At 41.4% G+C, this 27,806-nt stretch overlaps 2 protein-coding genes and 1 long non-coding RNA gene across 3 annotated transcripts; 2 read left to right on the forward strand and 1 right to left on the reverse strand.

The window, feature by feature from the left end:
- The first annotated feature begins 2,985 nt into the window (after positions 1-2,985).
- LOC146518818 (trypsin) lies at positions 2,986-12,255 on the forward strand. Its single transcript, XM_085160333.1, has 5 exons — positions 2,986-4,298; positions 5,897-6,056; positions 7,693-7,834; positions 7,954-8,220; positions 12,079-12,255. The coding sequence occupies exons 1-5, from the start codon at positions 4,157-4,159 to the stop codon at positions 12,253-12,255; spliced, it is 888 nt and encodes a 295-aa protein (XP_085016459.1). The 5' UTR covers positions 2,986-4,156.
- LOC146518819 (uncharacterized) lies at positions 10,832-14,644 on the reverse strand. Its single transcript, XR_014874199.1, has 2 exons — positions 14,406-14,644; positions 10,832-12,274 (listed from the first exon to the last, which is right to left on the reverse strand). It is a non-coding gene; the product is annotated as an uncharacterized LOC146518819 (long non-coding RNA).
- A 233-nt stretch (positions 14,645-14,877) lies between these two features.
- camk2n1a (calcium/calmodulin dependent protein kinase II inhibitor 1a) lies at positions 14,878-18,037 on the forward strand. The gene is made up of 2 exons (XM_085160332.1): positions 14,878-15,423; positions 16,240-18,037. The coding sequence occupies exons 1-2, from the start codon at positions 15,255-15,257 to the stop codon at positions 16,311-16,313; spliced, it is 243 nt and encodes an 80-aa protein (XP_085016458.1). The 5' UTR covers positions 14,878-15,254; the 3' UTR covers positions 16,314-18,037.
- Positions 18,038-27,806: the final 9,769 nt, after the last annotated feature.

Here is a 27,806-nt window from a genome sequence, read left to right on the forward strand (position 1 = left end):
CATCCTTTGAACAGTTGATTCAAATGTTGTATTGAAAACATCTTAACAGCTTACGGGTAATGTTTTTTAGTGTTGTAGAAATGTTCACTCTCATAGCTGAGAAATCAGTGCCACAGCCTGCCTGTGTTGATTAGCCTGCTCGAGTACGTGTACACTGTATCCTTCCTCTCCTCTCCTCCCCGAGTTTTCTCTTCCCAGGTGTCATTCTCATTTAGGTTCCCAGAAGGGTTTTTTTTCCATTCTGAGTTCCCACACGTTGGAGCATTTCGTTTGCAGGCCATAACCTCCATATAGTCTTCACTCCCCAAGGTGTCACTGTAACTGTGAGGGTGAAAGGCGATAGCATGCTCAGCTCTCCCTCAGGTGCAAAGCCGATGCGACAAACAGGGTTTCTTTGTGTGTGTTTGCGACAGAGCGAGACAGATGACTTATGCAAAAGTACATGCACAGTATGGATAGCTTAAAGAGGAGCATCTGCATAAATTTACATGGCAAAAAGATATTTGTGAAAATAATACCTAATTCGCCTACACTGCCAGGCACAAGTGATGATCAGTGAGTTCAAGTACTGAGAAAGGTAAGCTTCTTTAATGGCAACTTGAGGCTGTTTCCCAAAGTGAGTCGATCCCATACAATGTCTGTAGTTAATTGTCACGGACTTCCACATTAAAAGGTTCAGCTTCATAAATAAAAATTGTTTACAGCCTGTCTTTTCTTTCCATAACTGAGTAATTTTAAATTTAAACTTCATATCAACTAAAACCAAAAGACCAGTGTTAATTTTCTCTATATATTCAACTTGCTTACACAGCAAAATCCATGGATCCATTAACTGTCAGAGTTAAGACTGAATTTCAAACAATTCAAATTCAGTGTTGTTGTTGTTGTTGTTTTACAACTGTACTATGCCCTCAAATCGTGTCATAAAAGTCAGATAAGATTATACACGCTTGAAAAAAAAAGGCTTCACATTGAGGTCTTATGTCTATCTGATTTAAAAATATGAAGTCTGATGGATTTCTGTGTGCTGATATCATCAAGGGTAAAACAAATTTCACCATAAATCCACACTACATTGAATTTAGAATTACTAATCATCCTTATGTAAGACTCATTGCATGTCTGCCAACATTTAAAAGATTTATGACACAAAAATCACACGTAGCACAGTTGACAGGACGGATTAGGAGAAAAAGAGAATCCTTTATTTAAGATAAAGGTAGGTGTCTGTGTGTGAATTTTTATTAATATGAAGCCTTTCTCTCTTCAGCTTCTCAGTAGAGGATAACCTTATCTTCCCAAAAGATAAAAAAAAAAGGATCTATATGTAACTGTCACGACTGGGGCAGCAGTCGAGTGAAGGTGAGAAAGGAGGATCCAATAGCAGACAATGGCGGAGGTGCAAGTGGGTTTTATTCACAGTGCACAAAACCAAGGTGTGGGCAGAACCGAACATAAACCTAAAGTGGGAAAACTAATACAAAATGGAGGACATGGAGCGAGGAGCAGAGAGACACGAAGAAACATGGAATAATGTAGACTACACGGGAGGTTCACAGAGAAACACAGACGACGCGACGAGGAGCACAGGCAGACACGCAGTATAAATACACACACCAGGTAATTAGGAAATGGCAGACAGGCGGGGACACAGCTGGAACTAATGGACATAACAAGACACAAACCTACAAAGTAAAACAGGAAACTCAGACTGTTTTACACAACCAACTGGGGACACGAACAGAACACAGAGGAGAGACACAGGTAGGGATGATAGAAACACACAACTCAAACCCTAAGAACAAATACAAAATCAGAATAAACTAGAGAAATGATAATAATAAACTTAAAGCGTTGGGTCACCGACCCAGGACCATGACAGTAACTATATGTAATACTGCAGTTGCAACGCTGTAATAGCAATGAAAAGAGAACGGAGCACTTTGCAGTTTTCCAAATGTAATTGTTATGGATCAAATTACACAAACTTCAGTAGGAACCCATCCTTTCAAACCACTCAATCATATCAACACGAGCCATCACATCATTGTTTTGTTCATACAAGTATTGCACATGGTTAATCTGGTAGAAAAGTGTATTTATGTACTCAGTGTAATATATACTGTACCTATAGAATATAAGAGTGGTTAGTTCCATTACTTCTAAAAATATCATGTGAATTGCATGATTTTATGTAAATACTATATAAGAACACTTTTTTTCATATTTTACAATATAAACACTACTACTACTAATACTACTACAAATAATAATAATAATAAACTATGACAATGGACTCATGTTTAAATAAATTAAAACAAATTTTCTCTAAACTGTTGAAACAATAATATATAAAACAAGTATCCAAGAATATAACAGCATTTGTACCAACAATGACAATAGAGAAATACTGAATTAGAGAGGAAGAAACTTACCACACTGAATTTAAAATCACCTCAGATGAAAGAAATGAATTCTTTCGATGTTTGTTATGTGGGTTTGGAGCAAATTATTGATGCGTTATGGGGGTTTGACAGTACAATTTAACGACATTCAATTTGACTTTTTTATCATTTATGGAAAATGTCACAAAAAGTGTCAAATGTACTGGGAGAAAATTTCCAGGGCATTTTTTGCTTTTTCACGCATTTTTTTACAGTGCAATTTAAAGCATATGAATGAATCAAATAGTTTTAAAAACACATTTCTCATGTTTTAATAATTATTTTAAACAAATAATGATGCAAAAACATATTTCCTGGTTTTAATTTAAAAAGTTGATATTTAGCAAATCAGACACTAGGGGAAAAAAAGGTTATAACAAAACATTTTCTACCAATTCCCTGATTTTTTCTATTAACGAAAAAGAAATACGCCCCAATATAAAACTGATCATTGCTTGAATATTTTGTAAAACTGATAAACACAACCAGTGGGAATGAAATGTATGTCTAATTTACTCTTTCATAACAGCCTGTACAAGCTTAAAGTTGACGTTGACGAGGCCAAACAAGGAGCTGTATTTGGTGGCTGTCTGCTAGGCTTCATTGAGTGAGCTGAACTGGACCTCTTTACTTTGTTTGTGACGTTGATGCTTTTTTAATTAAATCAACTGATAGGTAACGTGTGGTAACTTAACACTCTGTCCTCTCATTTAAGCACAGTCACTGGCTCCAAATTATGGAGGTGGGAAGAATCATAAAGCTATTCAAGGCTTTAAAACTAAGTAACTGTGTGGTATGAGGGTGGCTTTGTCCATCCTTTGTATACAGTCAGTGGTTTTATCTCATTAGTTGAACTGACCTCTTAACAATGCATTTATATTACCATTGTATTACAATAGCTCCATACCATTTACTTGAATTATGTGCTTTGTAGCAATTTATGAAAGGGAGAAAGAAAATTACTGTATGAAGGCGGGTTAGTGTTGGCCCAGGAAACACCTGACAGTTGGAGGCCACACAAAGCTCTCCCTCTCCTATTCTGCTAGGCGAAGCATCAATTATTCAGCTTGCTGTAAATGTGGGACAAGAGGAGGTCAGGCGAGATTCTTCCCTCCATGCTGTGGACGATGCTGACTTGCCAGAAGGATGGTGATGATCATCATCGGGCTGATGATAATATGTTATTATCATTGCTGACACGGATTCAGTGATGGATGATGACTCACACAGAGAAACACTTGTGCGTAGAATACCTCTGCGTTGTCTTGGCTTTGCTATGAGTCTACACACACACACACACACACACACACACACACACACACACACACACACACACACACACACACACACACACACACTTACTCACAGAGAAAGAGAGAGAGACTATTGAAACATTTCAACAGGGATAAGCCTGGATGATGACACAGACAGAGCGCCCTGATACAGTATAGATGAACCTGCTCACCACAGTGTTGCCATAGTAACAATGTAAGGCCTTTCGACAAGTCAGGAGGGTCAGAAGGAAGAGTTGTGATAGGAGATACGTTTTGAATGTGAACTTTGTTGCTCTCTTGCCTCTTTTTCCTCCTCAATCAATGCTACAGTGTTGGTTCGCGCTGCTGCACGATCAACAATGAAATTAAAAACTCCTCAAGGAAACTCGAGGATAAAGGTTGGTGGGGCTGACACCCACTGTTTCCTGTGAGGAATGAATGACCAGGCTGCAGACAGGAGCAGAGGACACTGCAGTGGTTCAGCAGCTGGTATGGTGCAACAGCTCAAAAACCTCTTCTGCTATGACGAGCCTGCTTATGTGTTTATGTTGTGTGCTGTTGGAGCTTATGGCAGTCCACAGTGAGTATCTAATCTGCTTTGTTTTTATAGTTCTGCTAACAAAAGCTTCAAGCTTTCTTTGATTTAAAATATTATATCCAATCAGAGTTTTTTCACATTACTAAAACATTAGCTGCCATTCTCCCAGATGTGTGCCTAAGCTAATTTATTGAATCACTCGCTCTTTTAGCAAAACCCTAAATGGTAAATTATCATTTAACCTTTCTGCAAGCACTTTTATTTTCCTCAGGAGGCAGAAGTTAAACACACCTAAAGCACAGAAATCGTTTAAAACTCTCAACTCAGACAAAACGGTGCATAGTGCATGGGGGGGGGGGGGGGGGGGACAGATAAAAGTTAGAGTGTACATGGGTGCATGGGTGTGCTGAAGGTTGATACCAACATTGGATGGCAGCAATCTGGGAGGCAGAGGAGGGAGAGCAAATTCAGTTCAGTAATGTTAGATGGACTGTGAGCAACTGAGACAGAGTATACTGTGGATGAAATTTTTAAAAAATAGAAGGAACATGTAATATGAGTCTTATACAAGTCTTATGCAATCTAAAATATATATAACATATAATCTATTTGTTCTTTTTCTTTTGTGAATGAGGGAAGCAGTAACAAGTGAAAGACCTAATGTCATCAGATCCTCTGTTGCCACCACGCAGAGGCTCTGATTGGTGTGTACGCTGATGTTTCAGTGCATCACCTTGTTAACAAAAAAAAGAGTGGGAGATGGTGGCTGGGAGTCCATTCCTCTTTTTTGCATCTTGTTTTGACATTTTTGTAGCTATCTTTCAAAATTTACAAATTGTACAATTTCCTTTTATAATTAAGCCAATGTCAGAAAATGTTGTAAATGTTGTTTGAATTTTTTTTGTGTGTTTTTAATGTTTTGGGAAAAGAATCAAAGGTCCTGAGAAACGTATCTTAGTACTTACGAAAAACTCTTGGCAATTTATGTCTCAGCGTGATGATCCTGAGAGTTATTCCGAATGTTGTTGAACTTTCAAAACTTTAAATATGACTACTTAAATATGGCTACCATCAACGGTTAGGTAACCAAATCCACTCAGCAGCACCCCCGTATCCTAACTATACTTTTACATGGCATTCTTCTGATTAACAGTAACAGTTTCTGAAGGTTTGCCTTCAGAGTAAAAGTTGTGCTTCATCACTGCAGACGAGTTTCAAAAGAACAAAAATTGTCTCTGCTGCAGCGCGGAGAGCAGCTCGACTGTTTGCACACAAGTCTGTCACTTCCATTCATATTATGACTGCAGCACTGGTCATGTGTCTGCAAAAACTCAGTAGATCCCAGATTAAATCTGTAGTTTTTTACTATCCATATAGGTAACAACAAGCTGTTCTGATGAAAGTATGAAAAAAATACGTTTTTAATCTGAACATGGAAATTTGTTTTGGGGGAAGCAGTTTCAAAGTCTGCTCACGGTTAGATTTATGAATAGCGACTGGAAACAACTGTCAGCCGTGTCTCGTCTGTGTCTAATCTTCACAAAGTCCACTTCCTCATATCCTATTCATTTTCAAAGATAAGTTAAACAGAACACGCGCAACTTATGTTCCTTTCTTGGCTTGCTAATGTTTCCATACAGGCCGTGTGCTCATGCAGAGCCGTATAGTAGGTGGTCACACCGCTGCACCAAATTCCATCAGATACCTCGTGTCACTGAAGAGCACCAGCGGCCAACACTTTTGTGGTGGATCACTAGTTCACAGGTACTGGGTCCTGACTGCAGCGCACTGCAACATCGGGTAAGAATGTTCAGGATCTGCCATTAGCAGCAATCTGTGACTTCTAAAGTGTCATGTGTCTAAAAAAAAAATCCAACTACGGTTTATCAGTCAGTTAATTGAGTAATCTACAAACAACAGCATATACTGCAATAACTTGGTCGATCTCCTAAGTTCAAACTTTTAGCACTCAAATACTGTAGCATACTTCTAAACTCCAAAAAGAAGAAGAAGAAGAAGAAGCTTATGTGAAAGTAACAAATAGCATTGAGCACAGCCTTCCTCTCAGTTTTATTATTTCATAAGGGTTGATGGCTGGACGTTTCAAACAGGTATAGTGCTATGGTAACAAGGGGATCTTAGTACGTCATAGTAAACATCCATGGATTTTCTTCCACTTATCTACTTAAGGGTCGAAGGGGGGTGGATGAGAGGCAGGTTGCCAATTTTCCTGAGCTAACACATAGAGACAAACAACCATTCAGGCTCACATTCACACCTAAAGCCAGTTTAACACCATTTAACTTAAGCCCATGGATGTCTTAGACTGTTGGAGGAAGCCACAGTAACCTGAACTCCACACAGAAATGCCACAGCTTGGATTTTGAACCCAGGACCTTCTCGCTGTGAGAGAAGAGAGCCTCAGAGAGCCACCAGCTTGGCCATAGATGTAATATTTATGGGCATCCACACAGTAAGAGAGTAACAGCATCGTAGCAAACAAGGGACTGCAAAAGGTATAAGAAATTCAGCAACTTGTAGCAAGAACAAGTGAAGTAAGAAAGCAGCAACTAAGTATGTTAACTTTAAGCTCAGAGGTTATGGGAGCCAAGGGTGCAGTTTGCTTGACTTGGAAGGTGGTAAATACATCAGAGGGTTATCCACGTAACCTGGAATGTCCACTAGGCACTGCAGGTTGAGTGCATCATTTCCAAATGTGGGCTGGCTATACTCTACAGCCTTCATTTTTGTGAACTCAGATGTAGCTGATCAAAAGAATGGATTGTCAGCCACAAATCAAGGATGAGGATATGTACACTTCCATCATAAATCTGAAACACTTTCACAGACGGGAACAATTCTCTGGCATTTTTTCAGTACACTGTGGTTCAGAGTTAACTTGGCATGATTTTCTATTGCGAGCAGATGGTCCCAACAGATGCCTAAACACAAACATTCATTCTGCTGTGTGAAGGTAATGTCAGGACACAAACTCAACCTCTATGGGGGCCAGTGGGAAGTCAAACAGCACACAGATGCGGTTTAGTCAGCTGACCTTGGCACATCACTGAGAAAGACGGTGAAGTGTGATCTTGTCTGGATGTAGGAAATTGGCCATATTTCTGTCACACTGTCCCCATCCCCGCCTTCTCACAGTAAGCCATTGTTCACTGGCAGACAAGCAGTTCATGGTGGTCACGATCAAGCCCTGTGCACACTTTGAGTTTGACATTGCATTCAGGTCGTTTTACTTTATCTTTGTCTTTCATTCATTTAGTAAAATACAAAAAAAATAGCTAACTAAGCTCATATTATTTGTGGGAAAAGGCTTCTTTTGTTTCCTCTTTCAGAGAGATCACGATTACACGATTACATCTCCGTGGCTTTTTAGTGCTCTGTTAACAAATGCGATGCAACATGGATTTCTGTGTTTTAGGGCAGAGCAAATGATGATAGTGGCAGGCGACTACAAGGTAAACATCTTTGAGGGTACTGAGCAGTACGCTAAGCCCCGCATCTTGGTCATCCATCCCTTGTACAACAGGAGCACCAACAACGCAGACATCATGCTCATTAAGGTGCCACAGAATCGGTGCAGTAAAGTTACCAGTGGTTTGTTAAAGTTTAATCTGTTACATCTTTCTTTTTTTTTTAAAAAAAACATGTTCACATGGAAACTGTACAATTTTCTGTCCAGCTGCGGGCTCCCATGGTTCTGAACAAATACGTGTCGCTGGCGCCTCTTCCCAGGCAGGGGACAGGTGTAGCTGAAGGCCACGTGTGTCGGGTGTCTGGGTGGGGCTACAATAGTCTGGAAGGAGGCCAGGTGCCTGTCACACTCAGGACAGTCACAGTGCCCATTGTCTCAACTGCAAGGTGTAACAGCAGCGACTCCTTTAATGGAAACATCACAGCAAACATGATCTGCGCTGGCTACAGCACTGGAGGCAAAGATGCATGCAAGGTACAAAGAACAAAGACACCACCTTTCACTAATCAGGGGAAAAAACATGTTTTTAAAAGTTTCAGCTGCAAGGTAAGTGAGTGTTGGACACCGCCGTGGCCCTCTGTGCCAAGCATGTTCATTTGATGTTTTGAAAAGGCAAGAAACTCATTTTGAAGTAATAGACTCTCAGAGGTACCATCCATGGTTATCACACAGCACAAGCTGAGCCTACTTTCATCATCTCACTTAAGAGCAAAACAATAACACAGTTCTGGAAACCTCTTTCCCCCGACAGTGTAAGGATACAGTTGATCATGTCAGTGTCGGTTCGAGCTACAAGCTTTTATTAAGGAGACATGCCTGTTTGTCCTGAAACATAACTGCAGTTGTAATAATCGCATAAGAGATAGAAAAGCAACCCTTAAAGTAGCAACACAACTGAAAACCTGGACTGAATTTTTGCTGTAAACGCTTACATAGCAGCAAAAATAACCTATGATTTGGTTATTTGCACCGTGAAAGAGTTTCGGCCCGGCCGTTGGTGTGAAAGAATAATTTACATGAAATTCAGCGTGTGATATGTGAGTAAGCTATGTCTCACCTTCGGCAAAGTAGAGAATGACTAGTTTAAAATAAACTCTATGTAAAACCTGTGTGTTTGACAAAGTCTTTGTGTGTTGGGTTTTTTTTTTCAAGCAATAATAATGAATGAAGACATTATGATTTAAAGATAAATATTAAAACAAAAAACAGCCAGAACTTTTCTAAAGGAAAAGCAGACCAGCTGTACTCAGTCAAGTTTAAATCCATACCTTGTTGGCCAGTTGGAATTTGTCTTCACCACTACATCCTAAAAGCCACATTTCACACATGCAGTGCATTATACATGAGATATGGTACTACGCAAAAGTCTTAAGCCGTCCATTATTTCTTTATATTTTGCTAAAAAAAAAAAAAAAAAGGGAAACAGGTGCAGTGCATTACTGAAACACTGCACCTGTTGGATGTTGGCTACCTTTTGTCTCTATCGAGATGATCCCACACTGCTTCAGTAATGTTGAGGTCCAGGCTCTGGGGAGGCTGATGCAATGACTGACGGTGTTCAGGTGTTTTTCTATCCAGATATGGTTTTGCTGTTTGAGATCATTGTCACCCTGAAAAACACAGTTGTTGCCATTCAGATGCTGTCTACATGGTATCCCATGATACTTCTGTGTTCATAATTCCATCACTTTTGACAAGATCACTGGCTGCAATGCTTCCACCATGTTGACACCACTGATTTTCAGTCCAGTTCTTGTATAATCTGGCATTCCTCAGTCTTTTCTCCCTCTTCCCTTACCTTAAAAATGGCTTTTTGACAGCCACCCTTCCACAGAAACCTTTTCTGATTAAGCTCTTGCAAAAAGTTTACATTTTAGCCAGATAAAACCAATTTATCTGGCTAAAGATAAATTGGTTGTTTGCTAAGTTGTCTGTTAGAAACAACCCTTATTCACATCTTGACTTAGGTGCCCCTTTAAAGCTTGAATTATTCATAGAAAAAAACTTTCTCTCATGAAACTGTGGCACAAACATGAACTGAATCATTCAGTAATAAAAGATTCTCTGTAAAACATAGGTCTGGCATTAACACACTCATAGGGATGAGAGGGGGGCAAGGAAGTGAGGTAGAGACAATATATACACACACAGGATAATAAGCAGATACACAACAAGTAGGATGCACAGCTAGAAGCTATAGGAATAATGAGGTGGGGGAAGTAAACACAACGCCAGACAAAGAGAAGAACAGTTACCAAAATAAAACAAGAAAACACATCTGAATGGGAAACAATGGTTAACTTAACAGAAAGACGAAGGTCAAAAGCAGATGAGACTGGAACACAAAAAAACACAAAGAGAAACTAACTCAAAGCAAATCGGAACGTCAGCAGAAACTGAAACTAACAAGAACTGAAGGCTCGACAATCAGTGGGAAAAAGAATAGATCAGACCCAAATAACACGGCTTAAGTACACCATAAGAGTCTATACAAAACATGAGCTAAACACAACTTGAAAATAACACAACTGAATAGACTGGAAACTGAATACTGGCTAAACAAGGAATACAGAAACTCAGCCCAGAGGGTAGCCTAAATGCAGGACTTCTTCCAATAAAGAAGCAAAATCCAAACAGGGTGCAGGAAAGGTAATTATAAAAAACAAAGGAGTCACCCAGGAGACATGAAACCTAAACACAAAACATTCTCACAATCCAAAGGAAATATGAGCTCACAAAAACTGAAAACCCAGGGACCAAAACCAATGACACATCCCAAATGAGTGAAAAAGCAGCCAATGCCCAAACAAAAACTTGGAAAATTTTTTGAAAGAAAAACATGAAAATGCAATGGGTTGCTCAAGACTATTGCACAATGCTGCACATTTAAATACTGGAACATGTAAACTAAATTTTACTGTAAGAAGGGCAACAATCTCACCTTCTTATACTTAATGGTGTTTTACAGGAACTACAACTGCATAACATCATGTGGGTTATTAGCAGGGGTGCACATAAGTGGTCCGCAGGTGCGCATTCGCTGTCAAAAAAAAAAAAAAAAACGCGCACCAGATAAGAAGTTGCAACGCGCGTTTGCGTACATAAGATTTTCTGGAGGAGGACAGACATTTGTTTAGAACTCTTAAAGATGTCGAAGAAGCAAGCTCCTTTAAGCAATTACTTTGGTGTTCCTCCACCTCCAAAGAAATATCAGAAGGAGTCCGAACCGCAAAAGAAGCGCGTATTCTCGGAAAAGTGGTTGCAGGAGGCGACCTGGCCTCAAAAAAATGATGAACGCACAGAGATGTGGTGCAGAATATGCCATGAAAATCCCACTCTAGCTGACAAAAAACAGTGCCTTTTATATGTACGCAAACGCACGTTGCAACTTCTTATCTGGTGCGCGTCTTTTATTTTGACAGCGCACCCCTGGTTATTAGCCAAGAAACAATAGGCCAAAGTCACAAGATAAAAACATGTTTTCTCATTATTTATTTCTGGACTTCACACTCCTCCACGCTGTTCTTATTTATAAAGTGCTCTACAAACATCAACATTACAGCTAACAGTGCAGCCATTTGAGTGCAGCTAGCCAAACAGCAAACAGCCACTGCTAAAGAGACAGAGTGAAAGTAGACAGTGTATCCTTGGTTTCTTCACATAAAACTCATTGTTGCAGCCAGGGGCAGCACAAAAGTGAACCCCTTAAACTGATTTTTAGTTTTAGTGTTGTTATTTTTCTGCAGGTTATTGATTCTGTTGCTAGTTAACTAACATAAACTAAAGTAAGTCTTTTAGCCGCAACCAACCAACCACATGACGTCGCGTACTGACAGAAGATGGCACTAAACATGTTTTTAAAAGTTTCACTTTAAGCGCTTATTTCTTAAATCCAGCTTCACAGACAGTGTTGCAGCTATTTTAGTTTTAGAGAGCAGGGCTCAATGGTGCAAATAGCTGTTATATCTGTATCGTTTCATGTCCCTTTTACAGCAATAGCCACATTTTACACGATTTCAGGTTTTTGTTGTTTTTTTATATAAGAAAGTTTTCAAAAAAAACCCACATTTATGCATTTTGGGAATCAGTTGATGTTGTTCTTTGAGCTAAAATAGACCAAAAGCAAGTAACCTTCAATGCCTGGGATATCTGACTCACCTGGGCGGTAAATGCTTTTTGAAACAGTCTCCTATGAGGCGCCCATGTCCAGACACTTTGTATTATTTTGTGTATCATGTAACATCAGGAAAATTAAAGCAGCTTTACATCAATACCATGGTAACAAAAAACTTATGGGAACTAATAGAAGGGTTTTACTGTTATTTATTACAGGGTGACTCCGGTGGACCGCTGGTGTGTGACAGACGGATCTATGGAGTTGTATCCTGGGGCAATGGTTGTGGTGATGCTAAGTTTCCTGGAGTCTACACGGCCGTGTCCAGATTCCGCCGATGGATAGATCAAACCATCTATGGCTCATACCTGCGTTGCTTCAAACCGTGGAGATAATGAAAGCAGCCATTTGTGCCTGAAAGAAAACATTCCCATAAACACATTTAAGTTAGCATGGATAGGAAGTGGTTCTGTTGGAAGCTGCAGTGGCTGTTGAGAAAAACATTGCAGTGATAATTCAGATCATCGTTTTAATATAGTTAAACGCTGGATATTCTGAAATAATTACTATGATTATAGGATTCACTAGAATGTGCACCGTTTACAGTTACTGTAAATGTAATTTTAGTAGAGCTCACAGATTTGTGAAACTTTTTTGATTCCAATAAAACACTCTGGGGCTGGTGTGGAGTTGTGTCAGCTCTGAATGCTGAATGACGAAAATTAGTTTTGGTCATAGTTTGACTTTTGTACAAAAAAGATAAATAGAAAGATCTGATCATGTACTTTCTAAAAAAAAAAAACCAAACACTTATTTTTAATCAGTGTCTCGTGTGGTATACACTCAACTAGTAATTCATTAAATGCTAAAAGTTGCTTGGACCCCATTTTTTCGTGGCACATCTTAAAGGTGCTCTACTGGACTGAGTTCTGGTGACTGTGGAGGCCATCTGACCACGCTGAACTCATTATCACATTCAAGAAACCACAGTGAGATCATCTGAGTTTTGTGACATGTCCAGTTATTCTGCTAGAACAAGTTATCAGAAGATGAGTACATTGTGATCATAAAGGGATGGATGTGGTCTGCAACAATAATCAGGTAGGCCATGGTGTTTAATCATGCTCAGCTGGTACAAAAGGGGCTTAAACTGTGCGAAGAAAATATCCCCCACACCATTACATCACCATCAGTAGCCTGAATCATTGATACAGCTACGCTGTAATATGTTGCACATTCAGAAAGGCTCTTCTGCGTACCTTGATTGTAACAAGTTGTTATTTCATTTTCTATTTAAAAGCAGGCTAGCCACGTGCCTGTCTGTACTTTGAAGTCTTCCCCCACAGCTCGCACTTCAGAGCCACGTGTAGCACCCTTTGGTTCCACACCTTGCTGCGTGATATCTCCCTCAATCTTCCCCCCTGCCTTCCTGTCTATGTCTCACTGTGACTCTGATAAATGCAAGATAGCAAAAACAATGAAGAATTTGAGGCAGCATTTGAGTCAGTATCTGATGACAATATATGGAGTCCTTTATTTGAACAAACCACACCCAAACAGGCCTGAAAGAGAAGTTCATCTGAGTTTTAACTACTGCAGTGTTTATTCTTTCTTTTTGTTTTTGAAAATCTAATTTAACTAGTCATAAAGCTCTAATTCCATGAAGACATACTTGAGCCAATTTCAGTATAATGTTAGCATCAAACCTTATTCAGCAGCTGCACTGAAGTTTTAGGAAAGAAAACATGACAAATACTTGATTTAGCAGACAAAAAAATAGAATTTGCAAGAAAAAAATGCACTCTTTCACAATCCAACACTCTCAAGGGTTTACTGCTACTATTTTATCAGGTTACTTGTCTTCATTGCTTGGGAGCTTTAAGACCAAATACAGTCTTGATGGCAATGTAACCACATTTTGTGAAAAATATTGTTCTTTGAGATGTTCTCATATGAAAGAAGGATCCTCTGATAAAATCATTGCCACCTCAGCTCCGAAGGGAGGAGGTGTGTCATGCCGGCACATAAAAGTTAAAAAGCTCTGCTGCAGGCTCCCGTATCATTTTTCATTTCATTGTCTGTGTAATGATATTTAGGGAAGTTCCTCTGAGAAAGGATAGTCTATCTCAAGACTGAATACCTGTCCGTTCCTCCATGCCCTGTCTGCTTTGTAAGACAGTCCATTGTACTGTCATACCTATAGAAGTGAGATTAATGCAAACAGTAGACAGCAGTGGGTGGTCAAAGAAGTTCCAGAGGAATCAGTTTAACCAAACACCTTTTCAGGCTGCGTTAGACTTTTCTGTGCTAACATGAGGCGAAATGTTCTCAGTGTGGATCCTATTATACTGTTACAGCATACTATTCAGAATAATTATGTTATGAAGAAAAAAATTCATACTGTTTTCTTTCTGGGGGTCTAGTTGATATTTAGCCACCGTTTCTGTAACATGGATTATATTTTAAACAAACACAGTCACTGCTTTTTTATGCTAACCTTCGTTCTTTTCACTCCAAAATGCTGATGTGCAGTTTCCGGAGATACTGTGGGCGATAACGTGAAAACAGCACCAGGGCCTCAGCTGGGAACTTAAAGTGAGCTACGGGGCCAAAAGTCACTGTGTCCTGTGAAAAGACTGCCATCATCTGGTGAGGTTTGACGGTCTCGTAAACCCCACGAACCCTAATAAAAAAATCTGAAAATTAATAAAAGAGGTTCGAGGTTTTAATATTTCGTGCTCGTTAACTGGTGTCGCAATCGGAATTGCTTCCCCCCCTCCACACATAAAGATATGAATCGATTCCCATTTATGTGCCACCTTCGAATTTCAAATCGCCATTTGTTTTTATTGCATCCACATTCGAGGAGAGAGGAGCATTGGCAGTACTACACCACCACTCCAACTGGACTTGGCTTCTCTAGGCTGCACCAGAAAACCCCCGAACAGCTCCCTCGCCAGGTCTCCCCGGGATCCGTGTTTTGCATCGCTCCTCAATTTGCATTTCTTCCTCAGATTTTCCGTGCGACCGGTTCAGCCGCTCAAAACCAGCGGGCGCTTCACGGCTCGGTTATACGCGCGCCTCCATTTCCAAAGCAATACGCACAGAGAGAAAGCCTGTGGATTTTTTCTCCCCCATTTTCTTTTTTCTTTGAATAATGTTGCCGAGCCTCCACGAGCAGGGAAACTGAGGACATTTTGAGTTACTGATATTTCTGTCGCGCACCTACGGAGACAGACACGTGTCTTCTGGGCACGCAGAAAGGGCTAGGTCGTGCCAGCAGATTTCATTGTTTATTTTCCCCTTTTGTTTTTTTACGAAGGAGCCGGTTCGAGCTTGGCGACGAGCTATACATTTCAGTTTGTGCGCCTTGGTGATAAAGACGCATTTGGAGATGTCGGAAGTGTTGCCTTTCAACGAAGAAAATATGAGTCATTATGGAAATGAGGGCGACGAGGGACACCTTTCCTTCACCTGTCGTCTTCAAGACACCAACAACTTCTTCAACGGCTCACAGAACAAACGTCCGCCGAAACTCGGGCAAATAGGCAGGAGCAAACGGGGTAATTATATAATTAAGGCGTTTTCGCCTGTATGGTGATGTGGTGAATGCGCACATCGGCTGTTAGTGCACCATATTTAAGGATGTTTGTTTGAAAAACCAGATCGGCAACACTATTGCCTTGACGTGATGTTCAGTCGAGTGTATGGTCAGCGAACCAGTCTGCTGTTTGCATGCGTGTGTATTGTGTGTTTGTTTGTTTTTTAATATTCTGTTCGCATTGCTACACAAGTTGGATGCGCAGTGCGTGCCGCTAAATGCCTCCTGAATCTTGCTCAACAGAGTTGTGCTGATTGTCCCCTCCCAGATGAATGGCTGAACGAGTTTTATATGCAGTGTGATGGAGATTATTGTGTTTGCATGATCAAGTCAGGCTGGCCATGTATGTGCTTTTGTGTGTCCTGCATTCCTGCATATCTACCAAGGTAGATAGTCCTTGAAAACTGAGGCTCAGTTGTGGTGGCACAGACATTTAGACAGACATAGTTCTATATACAGTAGTGCACAGAGACATGGGCAAACACAAAGACACATAAGACTTGCACCTGTAGGTGCACAGCCGACACTCGTACAGTCACACCTGCACATTCCCAAATATGCATCAGAGGCGCCGATGCACAGTCGTGGTTATCGCGCTCTTTTTGCATGGGCTTACGCTCTCATGCATGCACAAATCACTTATGCTCATACAGTTGCAGCACTAACGATTCAGGGCTTTGACACCCTTGTGTCGATGTTGAATTTTCAAGACGCCACACCAAGATGAGTCCCCCCCCCTTCCCCTCCCCTCATTAACTCTCTCCCCTGTCATCCACAGTTGTGATTGAGGATGAGAATGGCGACGACGAAGCGCAGAAAAATGGAACAGAGAAGACCCCGGCAGAGGCTTAGAGTGGTCGGCACACCACCACCACCCCCCCTCAAAAGACACTCTTTAAATTTTTTATGGCGATATTTACCAGTTTTAATCCAAAGACACTGTATATAAGCACTTTCTCTCATGTGGCAGCAAGCAGCACTTCCACACCCTCCTCTCCCAGTCAGTCATGGCTGTCCGGATGACACATGCTGGCAGGGGTGGGAGATGGCAGCAAAGGAGACCCCCAAGTGGACCCTCCCCCCTCACTCCCAACACACACTTACACTAACACACACACACACACACCCTCAACTACAGGGTTTTGCCATAAATACAAACGCAGGAGAAGGCAATGGGGAAGGGGGAGGGCAAGGGGTGCAGTGGTGGGGGGGTAAAGGCAGGAGGCAATGCTGTCGAAATGCAGAAATCAGGGACAGGATACAAAAAAAAAATCTAATATAAAACCTAAAGCACACAATTCTCCTATAACTTATCAATCAAACCTGTGGTACCATTTGTTCTGCTCTTCATTTTGAGCGAGGGCAAATGAATAGCAGTTTGTAAATATGGAAAGGGTAGCCCATATTTTCTTGCACAAAGTGGGAATTGGTAAACTGGTTTGTTTCGTGTTGAAGACTTTATTTATTATTGATCCTTGGGAACATGTCTTTTGCAGTGACTTAAGGCCTGAGGGAGTGTTTTTTTGTATGTTGAGAAAACTGTGAGCAAACGAGAGTGATATTTTTTTCACTTAACAATTCTTGATGTTGCCTGAGTGTTTTTTGTTACCATACTTTGCAGCTAACGAGTCATTTATATACCGTGTACCTCCCACCTGTTTGTAAGCTTCCCAGGCTTTCACCTGGATTGGTTGATACTGTAACTTGACTGTACACACCTTATTGATAACAAAAAAAGACTATTTATATTGCATTGTGCATTATTGTGTGTGCCAAATCTCATGAGGGATATACTGTACCGGACAACTTGTTATTTTTCGTGCTTTATACATTTACTCGTTGAGTTCAATTGTTTTGTTGGGTTGCCATTTTTTAGGGCTCTTTCTTAAAACACTGAAATACCGACTCATGCATGGCAAATATAAAATCATGCATGCATGGCAGAAAATTCTGAAAATCTTGTGTATTCTTGAAGCACCTCGTATACAGCTTTGAATGACAAACCTCGAGAAACAGTCTTAACTCTGCGTTGTACTGTACGATTCACACTGATTTGTACAGTGGCCTAATATCTTGTAATAAAGATTATGACAAAGTACTATTTACTGTTAGTGTTGATTGTGGTTTACAATAAGGAATGATGTACTTGATGTTACTTTTTTTTTGTTAAAACTGTTTTAAATCTGTAGCAAAAACACAAAAAATATAGTTTTGTATAAGAGAGACATTAGCAGATAGCTTGGCTTAAAATTTTGGATATGTTCCTTGTACAGTTTCTCCTGTTGTTATTGGATTGCCTATCTGGCAAGTCAGCGTTTTCCACTGTGAGAAAGTAGCATCCTACTCCTTGGAAAGAGCAGATATGGAAGGAGACGGCATGATGAGCGAGTAATCCCATCAAAGAGCCTGAAATCTAAACTTTGTAGCGATTTGTCGAAAAGGAAAGTTGACACACTGCTTGGACAACTGCACAACAGACTCTGATCTCATGAAGTGCTACAGTACTGCAAATTAATTTGTGGGGAAAATGTACACCACTGCTTCCCAATGCAATAAATGTCTGTTTGCATTTAAAATCTCAGCTTCTCTCTTTAATCAAGTCGTCCCTCAACTCCGCTGCCGGAGATGTGAATGGTGCAGGAGCACCAAGGCGTGAGCAATGCTGATGAGACGTGACATTTCCAGCTCTGCTGTGGCGGCTAAATGATTCATGTTGTGTGACGAGCCTCTGTCAGCGTACGGCATCTTAAAACCCGGGCCACCTGTATCTATGCTACAAACGCATACATACAAGCAAACACAGGCACTCGCATGTCCGTTTCAGCTCCAACTGCAGGCGAGACTAACATATTGCTAGTCTCTCTCTCCCTCCCCATCTTGACAGACATGAAAGGGGCTGCCTGCGCCGGGTACCATGGTAACAGATGCACCTTGCACTTGATGGGTGTTGCGGTGGGTATTCGGTGCAGAATAGTCTTCCTTGAGCCTCGGCTTGATGCAATCGCGGGCTTTAATGGAATGCTCTCCATTCTCTTATCTCTGCCCTCTTCTCTCAAGACCCCCTATTCACTCTGTGGCGTGACCACATTATCCTGCCAAAATAGTCTCTTCCTCCAAGATGGCAGTAAAGCATGACAGCGATGCCTACTGCAGTAAGAGTCTATCCCCTCACACAGGATCAGAGGATGTTACATTTGGGGAGTAGCGGTTTACGATTGCCTGTGCGGTGGATCTTTTTATACAAAATTGTGCATGGAATGCTCGATTCGATTAGTTGGATGAAGTTTGGGTCTCCTCAGTCTGAAGTAAAACTCACAAACTGTTCCCACACAACCAAACCTTTAGAGTCTGACCTGTGATTGCACGAAGGAGATCAAAAAAAAAGTGTCATTCGTAGATAAGTGGATAATTTTTACATTTGCCAGTTAGGTTAGATGATATGGTTTGGGGTGGCACAGTGGTGAACTGTGTTGCCTCACAGTAGCATGGTCCTAGGTTTGAATCCACAACAAACAGCTGGGATAGGCTCCAGTCCGTCCCGCAACCCTGAATTGGGTAAGTATTAATTTTCTTTTTTATTAGCAACCTTGATTGATTTCATAGAAATGTAACAAGACGTAGGGTCAGCTTGGCTCAACTTGATCCTAATTTAATTAACCAGGTCTGAATCTCGATGCAGGAATTTCTATGATTACAACTTTGGATAAAATTGGGCATTTTGTGTCCCAATATCAAGGATCAAGGTATTTCTTTCTAAGAAACAAGCCAGCTTGATTCGTCACCAGAGATGGGCAAGTAACGCGTTACTGTAATCCGATTACTTTTTTCAAGTAACAAGTATAGTAAGGGATCACTATTGCAAAAACGGTAATTAGATTACCGTTACTTTCCCGTAACTTCCAAGCAAGCACCGAGTGCGCTACGACGTAATGGGAAACTCACAGAGAAACTCGCAGATTCTTCCACTGACCGCTGCGGCACACCTGCACCAGGGCAAACCTCCGCCTACCCTACTTCTGCTTTACAGTGAAAATAGAGCAACAGGACTGCTAGTCTTTGATTTTATTTATTTTCTGCTGTGTTTTACTTGCATCTATTTGAAAGAGTGAGTGTAAACACAAAATATATATATATTTTATTTTATGTGCTTGAATGTGCAGAAAATAGGTTTAAATGTTAAACAAATTTCTTCAAGTCAGAGAATGTTGCATATAATTACATTTTTGCTTGGTGCATAAAGTTAAAAGATTAAAACTAATAAAACAAGTTTTAAAAAGAGACTTTTCCATTTGATTACATTTTGTATGATGGATTATGCAGAAAAAGTAGAATTGGGCTGAAACATCTATTGCTTTAGTACCTATTCAGGTTGTAAATCGTGTTTTTAAAAAGTAACTAAGTAATTAATTACTTTTGAAAATAAGTAATCAGTAACGGGATTACTTTTTTGGGGGGGAGTAATCAGTAATTAGTTACTGAAGTAACTTGACCAACACTGTTCGTCACATACACAATCATACAGAGTACAACATGCAGTGAAATGTTTTGTGTCCAAGCTCGCTGCAGACGTAGCCGTGCCATTCAAGGGTTTGGTATTTAGCCGGGGGGGGGGGGGGGGGGGGGGGGGGGTGTCTAGCCAGTATCCTGGTCCTGGCTCACAAACTGTTCCCACTCAATCGAACTTGCGACTCCTGTTCCAAAGGTGTGTAGTCTTACCCCTATCCAGCTGTGCACGTGGAGGGAAATTTTCAGCCTTGGTGAAGTTAAGGGGGATTTAACCAAAGAATAGGTTCAAAATGAATACAATCCATGTGCAGGAGGTTAAAAAGGAACCAGCCAATCCAGGTTGCAAGGAACTATATATATATATCTATATATTAGAGATATACAGTATCCCAGAAAAGCATTTACAGAGTCATGTAAACATGAAGTCATCCCATAGAACAGGGGTGTCAAACATCAGGCCCGGGGGCCGGAAACAAAGCCTAGCCGCTGGAAGGTGGGCAAGCTTTTGAAGTTTGTGTGTTTGACACGCTTTATAGCTTTTTGTATTGATCAAGACCCTCCTCTCAGTTGGCATTCATACCACACCAAAGTAATCAAGAAACAGATTCTTATATTCCTGTTTTTCCGCAATCTACAAGTTTTTTTTCACAGTATAAAAAAAGAAGACATTTCTGAAAAAATGTCTGTCTTTCCCCGTTTATTTCAGCTTTTCTCACCTGGTTTGGTTTTTAGATCATATCAGTTGACTATAATTGTCACGGCTGGGGCAACAGTCGTGTTGTGGAATGAATGAGGACCCAAGATGCAGATGGCGGTGGAGATGCGAATGCGGATTTATTTACAGTGGAAAAGAACCAAAGCCAGGACAGAACTAAACATAAACCTAGACTGGGGAAACTAATAACAAACCAAACCCGAAACCATAACTCACGGAAAAACATAAGGAAGTGACACCAGGGATGACGGGCGGAGAAAGGAGAGCAGGAATAAAGGACAGAGAGACACTGGGATTACCGAGAAACACAGACGACACGACAAGGGACACAGGCAGACACACCCTATAAATACACAGAAGGTAATGAAGGAATGGCACACAGGAGGGGAGCACAGCTGAACCTAATTCACCAGACGAGACATGAACCTTCAAAGTAAAACAGGAAACGCACAGACTGTTTTACAACACAAACACCAGGACACGAACAGAGCACCGAGGACAGACACAGGTAGGGCTGATAAAACACTAAACTCCAGGTTCAACCCTAAACTAATACAAAATCAGAATGAACACAAAATGAAATCCAAGAAAACACAAAACGCTGGGTCAAAATGACCCAGGATCATGACAATAATGAACTTACTCAGTTGTCATTCTGGAATATTTTAAAGCATAGGTCCAGCAAAACACTGGATAAATAGCACAACTTACAACTCTGGGGGCCTCATTGTGCATCGCAATAGAAATCATTTAGCCATTTTATATTATACAGTTTATCACTGCTAGCTTACACAGCTAATACATGCTCACAGATAAACGTGCAGTTTTGACTCACGCTGGGGATATATCTTTAGCCGGGGCTGAACTGTCTCTGTGCAGTTATTTGGGCAGTTACTATAAAATATTATATAAATTAACCTTAATGTCAATGGCCACTGTGATATAAAAACGGCCTTTATAGAATCAGCCGGTCAAGCCTGATAAAATTTGCTGGCTTTGCTCGCAAAATAAGGTTTTTAAATCTTTTTACCTCTGGAAATTGCATTTCAACCACCTTCTTTCACAATGGATTTCACTGCAGGACTCTCTCTCTCTCTCTCTCTCTCTCTCTCTCTCATGTTGTAGTTCAGCAGAACTAGAACTCCTGATGCAGAGAGGTGCAGGAGATGTTGCCCAGACTTTTCCTGTGTCGCCATCACTGTTAAAAGATGCTCAAAAGATGACACGTACGATTCAACAGATTCTTTATTATTGTCATTAACAGTTTAATATGCTTAGTTGCTTCTTGGATGATATTGTGGCAGCTGAGTTTTGTGATGAGCACTCATGAGAAAGTAATCACCAGTACTGTGACGGGGGTGGGGGGCAGATGAAAGTCAAACTCAGCGTAGCTGTTAGGTTACATAAGCTCCGACAGGTGAAGACGAGGCAGAAAGAGGATGAAGAGGAGCACTGTGAAGGACAGGAAGAGACAATCCAGAGAGAATGAGAGAGAACATTCACAGGTCGCTGGCAGAAAGTGGAGGAAAAAAGAAACCACACCCTGCTAGCTGCGGCACACACACACACACACTCGGGCAGTTTCTCACACGGCTGTCCCCCTCGGAAATCCCAAACTATGCTGCTCTCCACTGCAACCCTGAATCTGACCTTTGTTTCTGCCAGGGAAATACCCAGTGTGACCTGACATGCTGAACCACTCCCTGGGAAAATCACCCGCTCTGTTGGTTTTGGCGTGAATCAGTGGGTGATATATGGCTCAGCAATATAATGTGTGCACATGCAAATGGCTGAGGCGACATTTGCATTTGGTTCCACTGCGTGTGTGCGGTTATACATGCATGTGTTGATGTTTCTTTTTATTTTGTTGTGTGTGTGTGTGGATGCAAAAAATATCAGTGGGCATTGGGATCAGGTATTCTCTTGCTGATTGAGACTCTGCTGGGAAATCACAAGGACAACTGCTGATAAGAAGGAAAAGGGGGGAAATGCAGGCAGCTCTGGTTGGAAAAATAAAATAAATATCCCTTTAGACCACTCCAGAATATTCTGTTTGCTCCCGAGTGGAGTTACACGTCACATTTTTAAAGAGAGATCTATCCAAAAAAGCAACTCTTCTCAATGATATGATGGTAAAAACCAGCTTTGGTTGCATCTAAATCGTGATTACAGATGACGTCAATCGCTCAAGCAAGTTTGCGCTTAGATATCAGTCCAGCTTCTGCTCATCTCCCAAAACCTGAATCCCGCCCAAAAATTCTGGCTGTACGAATTGAATTCTTTTTCCCCTCTTTTTTTTTTTTTTTTTTTTGAAAAGGTCCAGGATTAACAGATGGGTCTGTCAGGGCAGGGTGATTAAAAAATGGACGGACACCCAAAAGGACAGAGATGGAATGACCACTGCGCATTTAACATTAAACATTCTCCATCTCCGACTGCTTTGCAACAAGAGTGAGGAGAACTGGAGGAGAAAAGGGGAGGAGGAGGAAGCCAGGCAGCTTGGAAAGAGTGGGAGAGCAGCACGAGATGGGAATCAGGAGATAAGAGAGATGGAGGGGAAAAAAGAGAGGGATAAACAAAAGTGAGAGTAGATGTACAGAGAGAGAGAGAACGGAGAGAGAGACAGGGGCTCGATATGATGAAATGAATGCCAGGGAGAAACAGTTCAGACCCACCAGATGGTTACTATAGCAACCACATACCCCAGTCTCTCTCCCTCTCTATCTCTCACTCTCTGTCTCTCTGTCTAGTTGCTTTGTTGGTGCTTTAAGTCTGTGGAGGGAAACCAACGGCTGAGAGAGACAGCTTTTTACATTTTGGTGCAGTGGCAACATCAGCTTTAAAACCAACTTTACATTCTTTTGTAGCCACTTGTATACATTATTTTTCATACGGTAAAGGTGTTGTTTTTCTTTGTTTTGTTTTTTTTTCAAGCTATGTAAAACAACACACCAGCCGATGGATCCAAGGCACAAGCCTCCTACAAAAGCGTGGATGCTGGGAACAGCAGTGCAGTCAGGCACAGTTTAAGAAATGACCTTCATAAATGTTTAGTCCATGACCCTTCCTCGTGCAAAGAGGCATAGATACCTGCAGTACATGTAGAGGTATGAATGAAAAAGTGTGCATTGCTATAAAGGCCAAAGCCAGAGATGTGCTTTGAGCTCAGCAGCAGACCACTGAGCGGGTCATCGGATGTCTCCATCAGGATTGCATTTTCCTCTGCTCAGAGCAAAAGCCCCCATTAAACACATTCTTAGACACACAGGCGATATGCACGCTCATGCACAGATGCAGCTTGCCGCCACGGATGCACGCCCTGTGCGTGCACACTCCCCGGCACACGCGCACAGACACCAACCGGGAAAATCCAAACTGGGATGCACAACAAAGGGAAGAGCTCGCGGGCCCCCCAGCTAATCTCATGCATGGAGATCATTTTCAAAACAGAACAAAATGGTGGACCATCTCTCTATGGCAGAGTGGGTCTCCGCAGGGCCCCCAGGGCGGGATGGCATGTAACTGTGTACGCATGACTCCTGAATAAAAGATGCTGACCTAGATGGAAATCCGCCATTGGTCACTTAATTTGTCCTACACGCGTGATTGGCTCATGCCCAAACCCACAATATAGCTGCCCAATCGAAGACCAAGACAAGCGTCGGGGAAATGCACGTGTGCAAACTTTCTTTCTGCATGTATGGAGAGAAAGAGTGTGCAACAATATAAAGAATGTATATTATTACAGCCTCACGCTTGTATCACTTTACACAGCGATTGCTTTGTCATTGTTCTTCATATCAGTGTCTTTGTAGTTGATCTGCTATTCTGTCCCAGCCCCCACATGAAAAGCTTAATTCTTCTCCTCCTCCTCTGAGGTTTTATCCTGAAACATGAAAACATGAGAGGCCTTTTTTTTTCATCAACTAGACTTACACAGCTCACAGAAACAGATTGTATTCATGCAACGTGCCAGCGCCGGACCACGTGGGACTAAACACGGTACATATGTCTGCAGGTCTGTGAGCATGAATGAGCCCAGCTGAAAGGGTATTTCGTATCAACATTGTACTGAGCCCTTGTACATTATTGATATGCAATTTGACTGCCCGCCATCAATAAATTATTAAGGAATTGAAAATTGTTGAGCCGGGGCTTGACAGCCTTGAAGCTCTTTGGCCCCGGTAGATGAATGAACATGGCCGCGTGATTGTCAATGACTGTTGAACTCCAAACTGCATGAGCAAATTAGAAGTCTGCCTAATCTTTTCTCTCTTTTTTTCTCCGGTTTTTCAAAGAACTTGGGGCTATTAAGCCCTCGCCGTGTCTTATGTAATAATCCAGCTGTTTATTGAGTGAATTGGTTGGGTTTAGGGAGAGCTAGGTTTCCCCCTTGAGAAAGGAAGGAGGCTGGATCCAGATGCTTATGGCTGCCTGGCCGACGTTGGGGCTGAGACCGTGCCGTGTGCTGGAGGCTCAGCCCCGAACACTGATTCTTTCATCTTAACTCTCGTAAATCCCAATCATAAGTTCATCTGCCTAACTGATTTTTGTACATAAATTGGTGAAATACTCATACAGATCACTGCAAATCGCTTTCTTAACAGCACAGGAAATGAAGATCAAAATCAATTGAAACAATAACAGCTGCAGAAGTGCTCGCCTCTTCTTGACGACAGGGTGACTCGTCTGTGCCCAAAAAAGTAGATTTGAAAAAACCAAACAAAACAGCTGCAATGACTCAAAAACACATTTGCCTCGTCGTCTTATAAAACTTGCTGTATAACAGGAAAATACACAATGTGAAGTCCAATTAACATGTGTTAAAATGATATTTTATGCTGATGAGGTAATGAGGGACGATTTCATGTTGTTTAATGTTAACCACTTCAGTGTGTCGTTTGTAGACACTACTATAAAAGGTTTGAAAACTGCAAGCCATTGCATCCACATTGAAATTCCTTGTTGATGTCCACTCTGCACCATCAGCCTCTCTGGCTAAGCCTCAGGAATACCAACCAGCAGTCAGCCCCGAACTCTCTCGCTCTCTCCCTCTTCTTCTTGTGCTATCTCACGCTCTCTTTCTCTCTCTCTCTTTTTCAGTATGTTCACTCTTGTTGACAGAAAACAAGTGCTGCATCACCATTTTAATTCTGGTGTGGGCGTCCAGGTTCTGTCTAGTTTTTATTTTTTTTGCTTGCTAGAGATGCACGGCGCAAGCAGCGGAGGAGCCGCACAGAGTAAAGGATCAGGGGTATGAATCCTAATGACTTCTACCAGAAGAAAGTGGGAAGAAGACGCCTGGGGAGAATCCTTCCTTAATCTCCTTTTCTCCCCTTCTGCTTGTCTCTCTCTCACCTATGGACCCGCGCTCACAGCTCGTGTGTGTTTATGGGATTTGTCTCCCTTTGATTTTGATTAATTAGTTGTCAATGGACAACCAAAGACTTGAATTCCGTCGTGTTAAAGAGAACAGAAACAGGGAAGAGAGCGTCCTGCTGCTGCTCAGTCTCACACATGACCTTGCCTTTACTACACAGCAGAGTCATATTTGGCTCTTTTACATATTGGTAACCATATTGAGTGGGATGATTACTGTGCATTAATTAAAGGTGGCAATGTGCGTGCGACAATTACGAGTTCTCTGAGGAACGAGCACAGTGTGATATGGTGGTTCTTTCAGGTAAAGAAAGAAATTATATTAGCAGGGTAGCAGTTTAGTCTTCAACTCCACTGCTTCTGTTCTTTGCCTCATGTTAGGTAGTATGTGAAAGCATATTCATAGTACTCATAGTTCAGTAGACACCAGTCTACTTGGAACAGCAGTGCAGGGATATTGATTCCTGTTTCAAAGTGAAAATACTCAACTGCACAAAGCCAAATAAAGAAAAATGGTGTGAAAAAGAAACACCGTAAACAGATCTTTGCTCTCAATAAAATTAAATAAAGGCCAGAAAGTCCTGATGATATGATAATAGATTGATCTGCACACCAAAGAGCTCCCATTAAAGGATTTTACTGCCTCTTCCTCAGACTTTCTCAGACTTCATTATTGAGCTCCTGGGTCCCGTGTGATGATAAGTTTCAGTTTTATGATGTGGTGTTTTTTATTTTATTTCTGTCTTGATTTTATTATTCTTATAGTCGCGCCACTGTTTCCCTCTCTCTCTCTCTCTCTGTCTTTGTTACCATGTGACTTTGAACATGGCATTGCTGTTGGTTCCAGACGGGCTGGTCAAAGTGTTTCAGAAGCTGCAACAGTAAATCAAATAACCACTCGTTGCAAGGAATGCAGAACCTTGATGCAGATGGGCTACAGCAGCAGAAGGCCACACTGGGTGCCATTCCTGTCAGCTAGGAACAGGAAACTGAGACTGCAGTTTGCTTGGGCTCACCAAACCTGCACTATCATCACTATCATGTCAATATAAACCAAAGTCTCTGAGTAATGTTTCTGGCACCTTGTTAAATCTATGACATGAAGTATTAAGGCAGATATGAAGGCAAAAGGAGGGCCAACCCGGTACTACCAAGGTGTACCAAATAATACAGTCCTGCCTTGCCTTTGTCATTTGTTCCTCCTTTTGACAATAAACCAATGTACATTAAAAAATGTATACACACACACACACTTGATAAATATGGGTTTATACAGAATGGGAAGTACTCCAGCATTCCCACTCTGTACCCATCCAACAGCTGTCACTACAGAGTCTCGACCTCACATATCCCTTCATCTGTCACTGCAGCAGCTCCTCAGCCCCACTATGTATCAAGGAAAAGCCATTACTTATTTTCTCCCAGATCATCAGCCGAGTCGTCTAAGCCTGTTACCTCTTGTTCAGTTCTGCCTGTCTGTACTTGTTACGGCTTGAGGGCAGCCTGTTGTCTACTGTCAGTCTGCACTGCAGTCCTCAGTAAAAGGATATCTTTGTCTTTGCCGCCTGTAAGATTACTACGCGAAGCAAAAAACTCCAAAAATACCAGTATTATCGCACGTTTTCTGCTTCTTTACACTGTATTCGTGTGTTGTATGTTATAATGGATCTCTACCATCCGCTGTGGTCAGCCAATCACAAGACAGTGTAAAAACAGATCAGTCATTTTGTTTCATTTGTTTACTA

Source organism: Neolamprologus multifasciatus, chromosome 5, assembly GCF_963576455.1.
Source record: "Neolamprologus multifasciatus chromosome 5, fNeoMul1.2, whole genome shotgun sequence".
NCBI classification, from domain to species: domain Eukaryota; kingdom Metazoa; phylum Chordata; class Actinopteri; order Cichliformes; family Cichlidae; genus Neolamprologus; species Neolamprologus multifasciatus.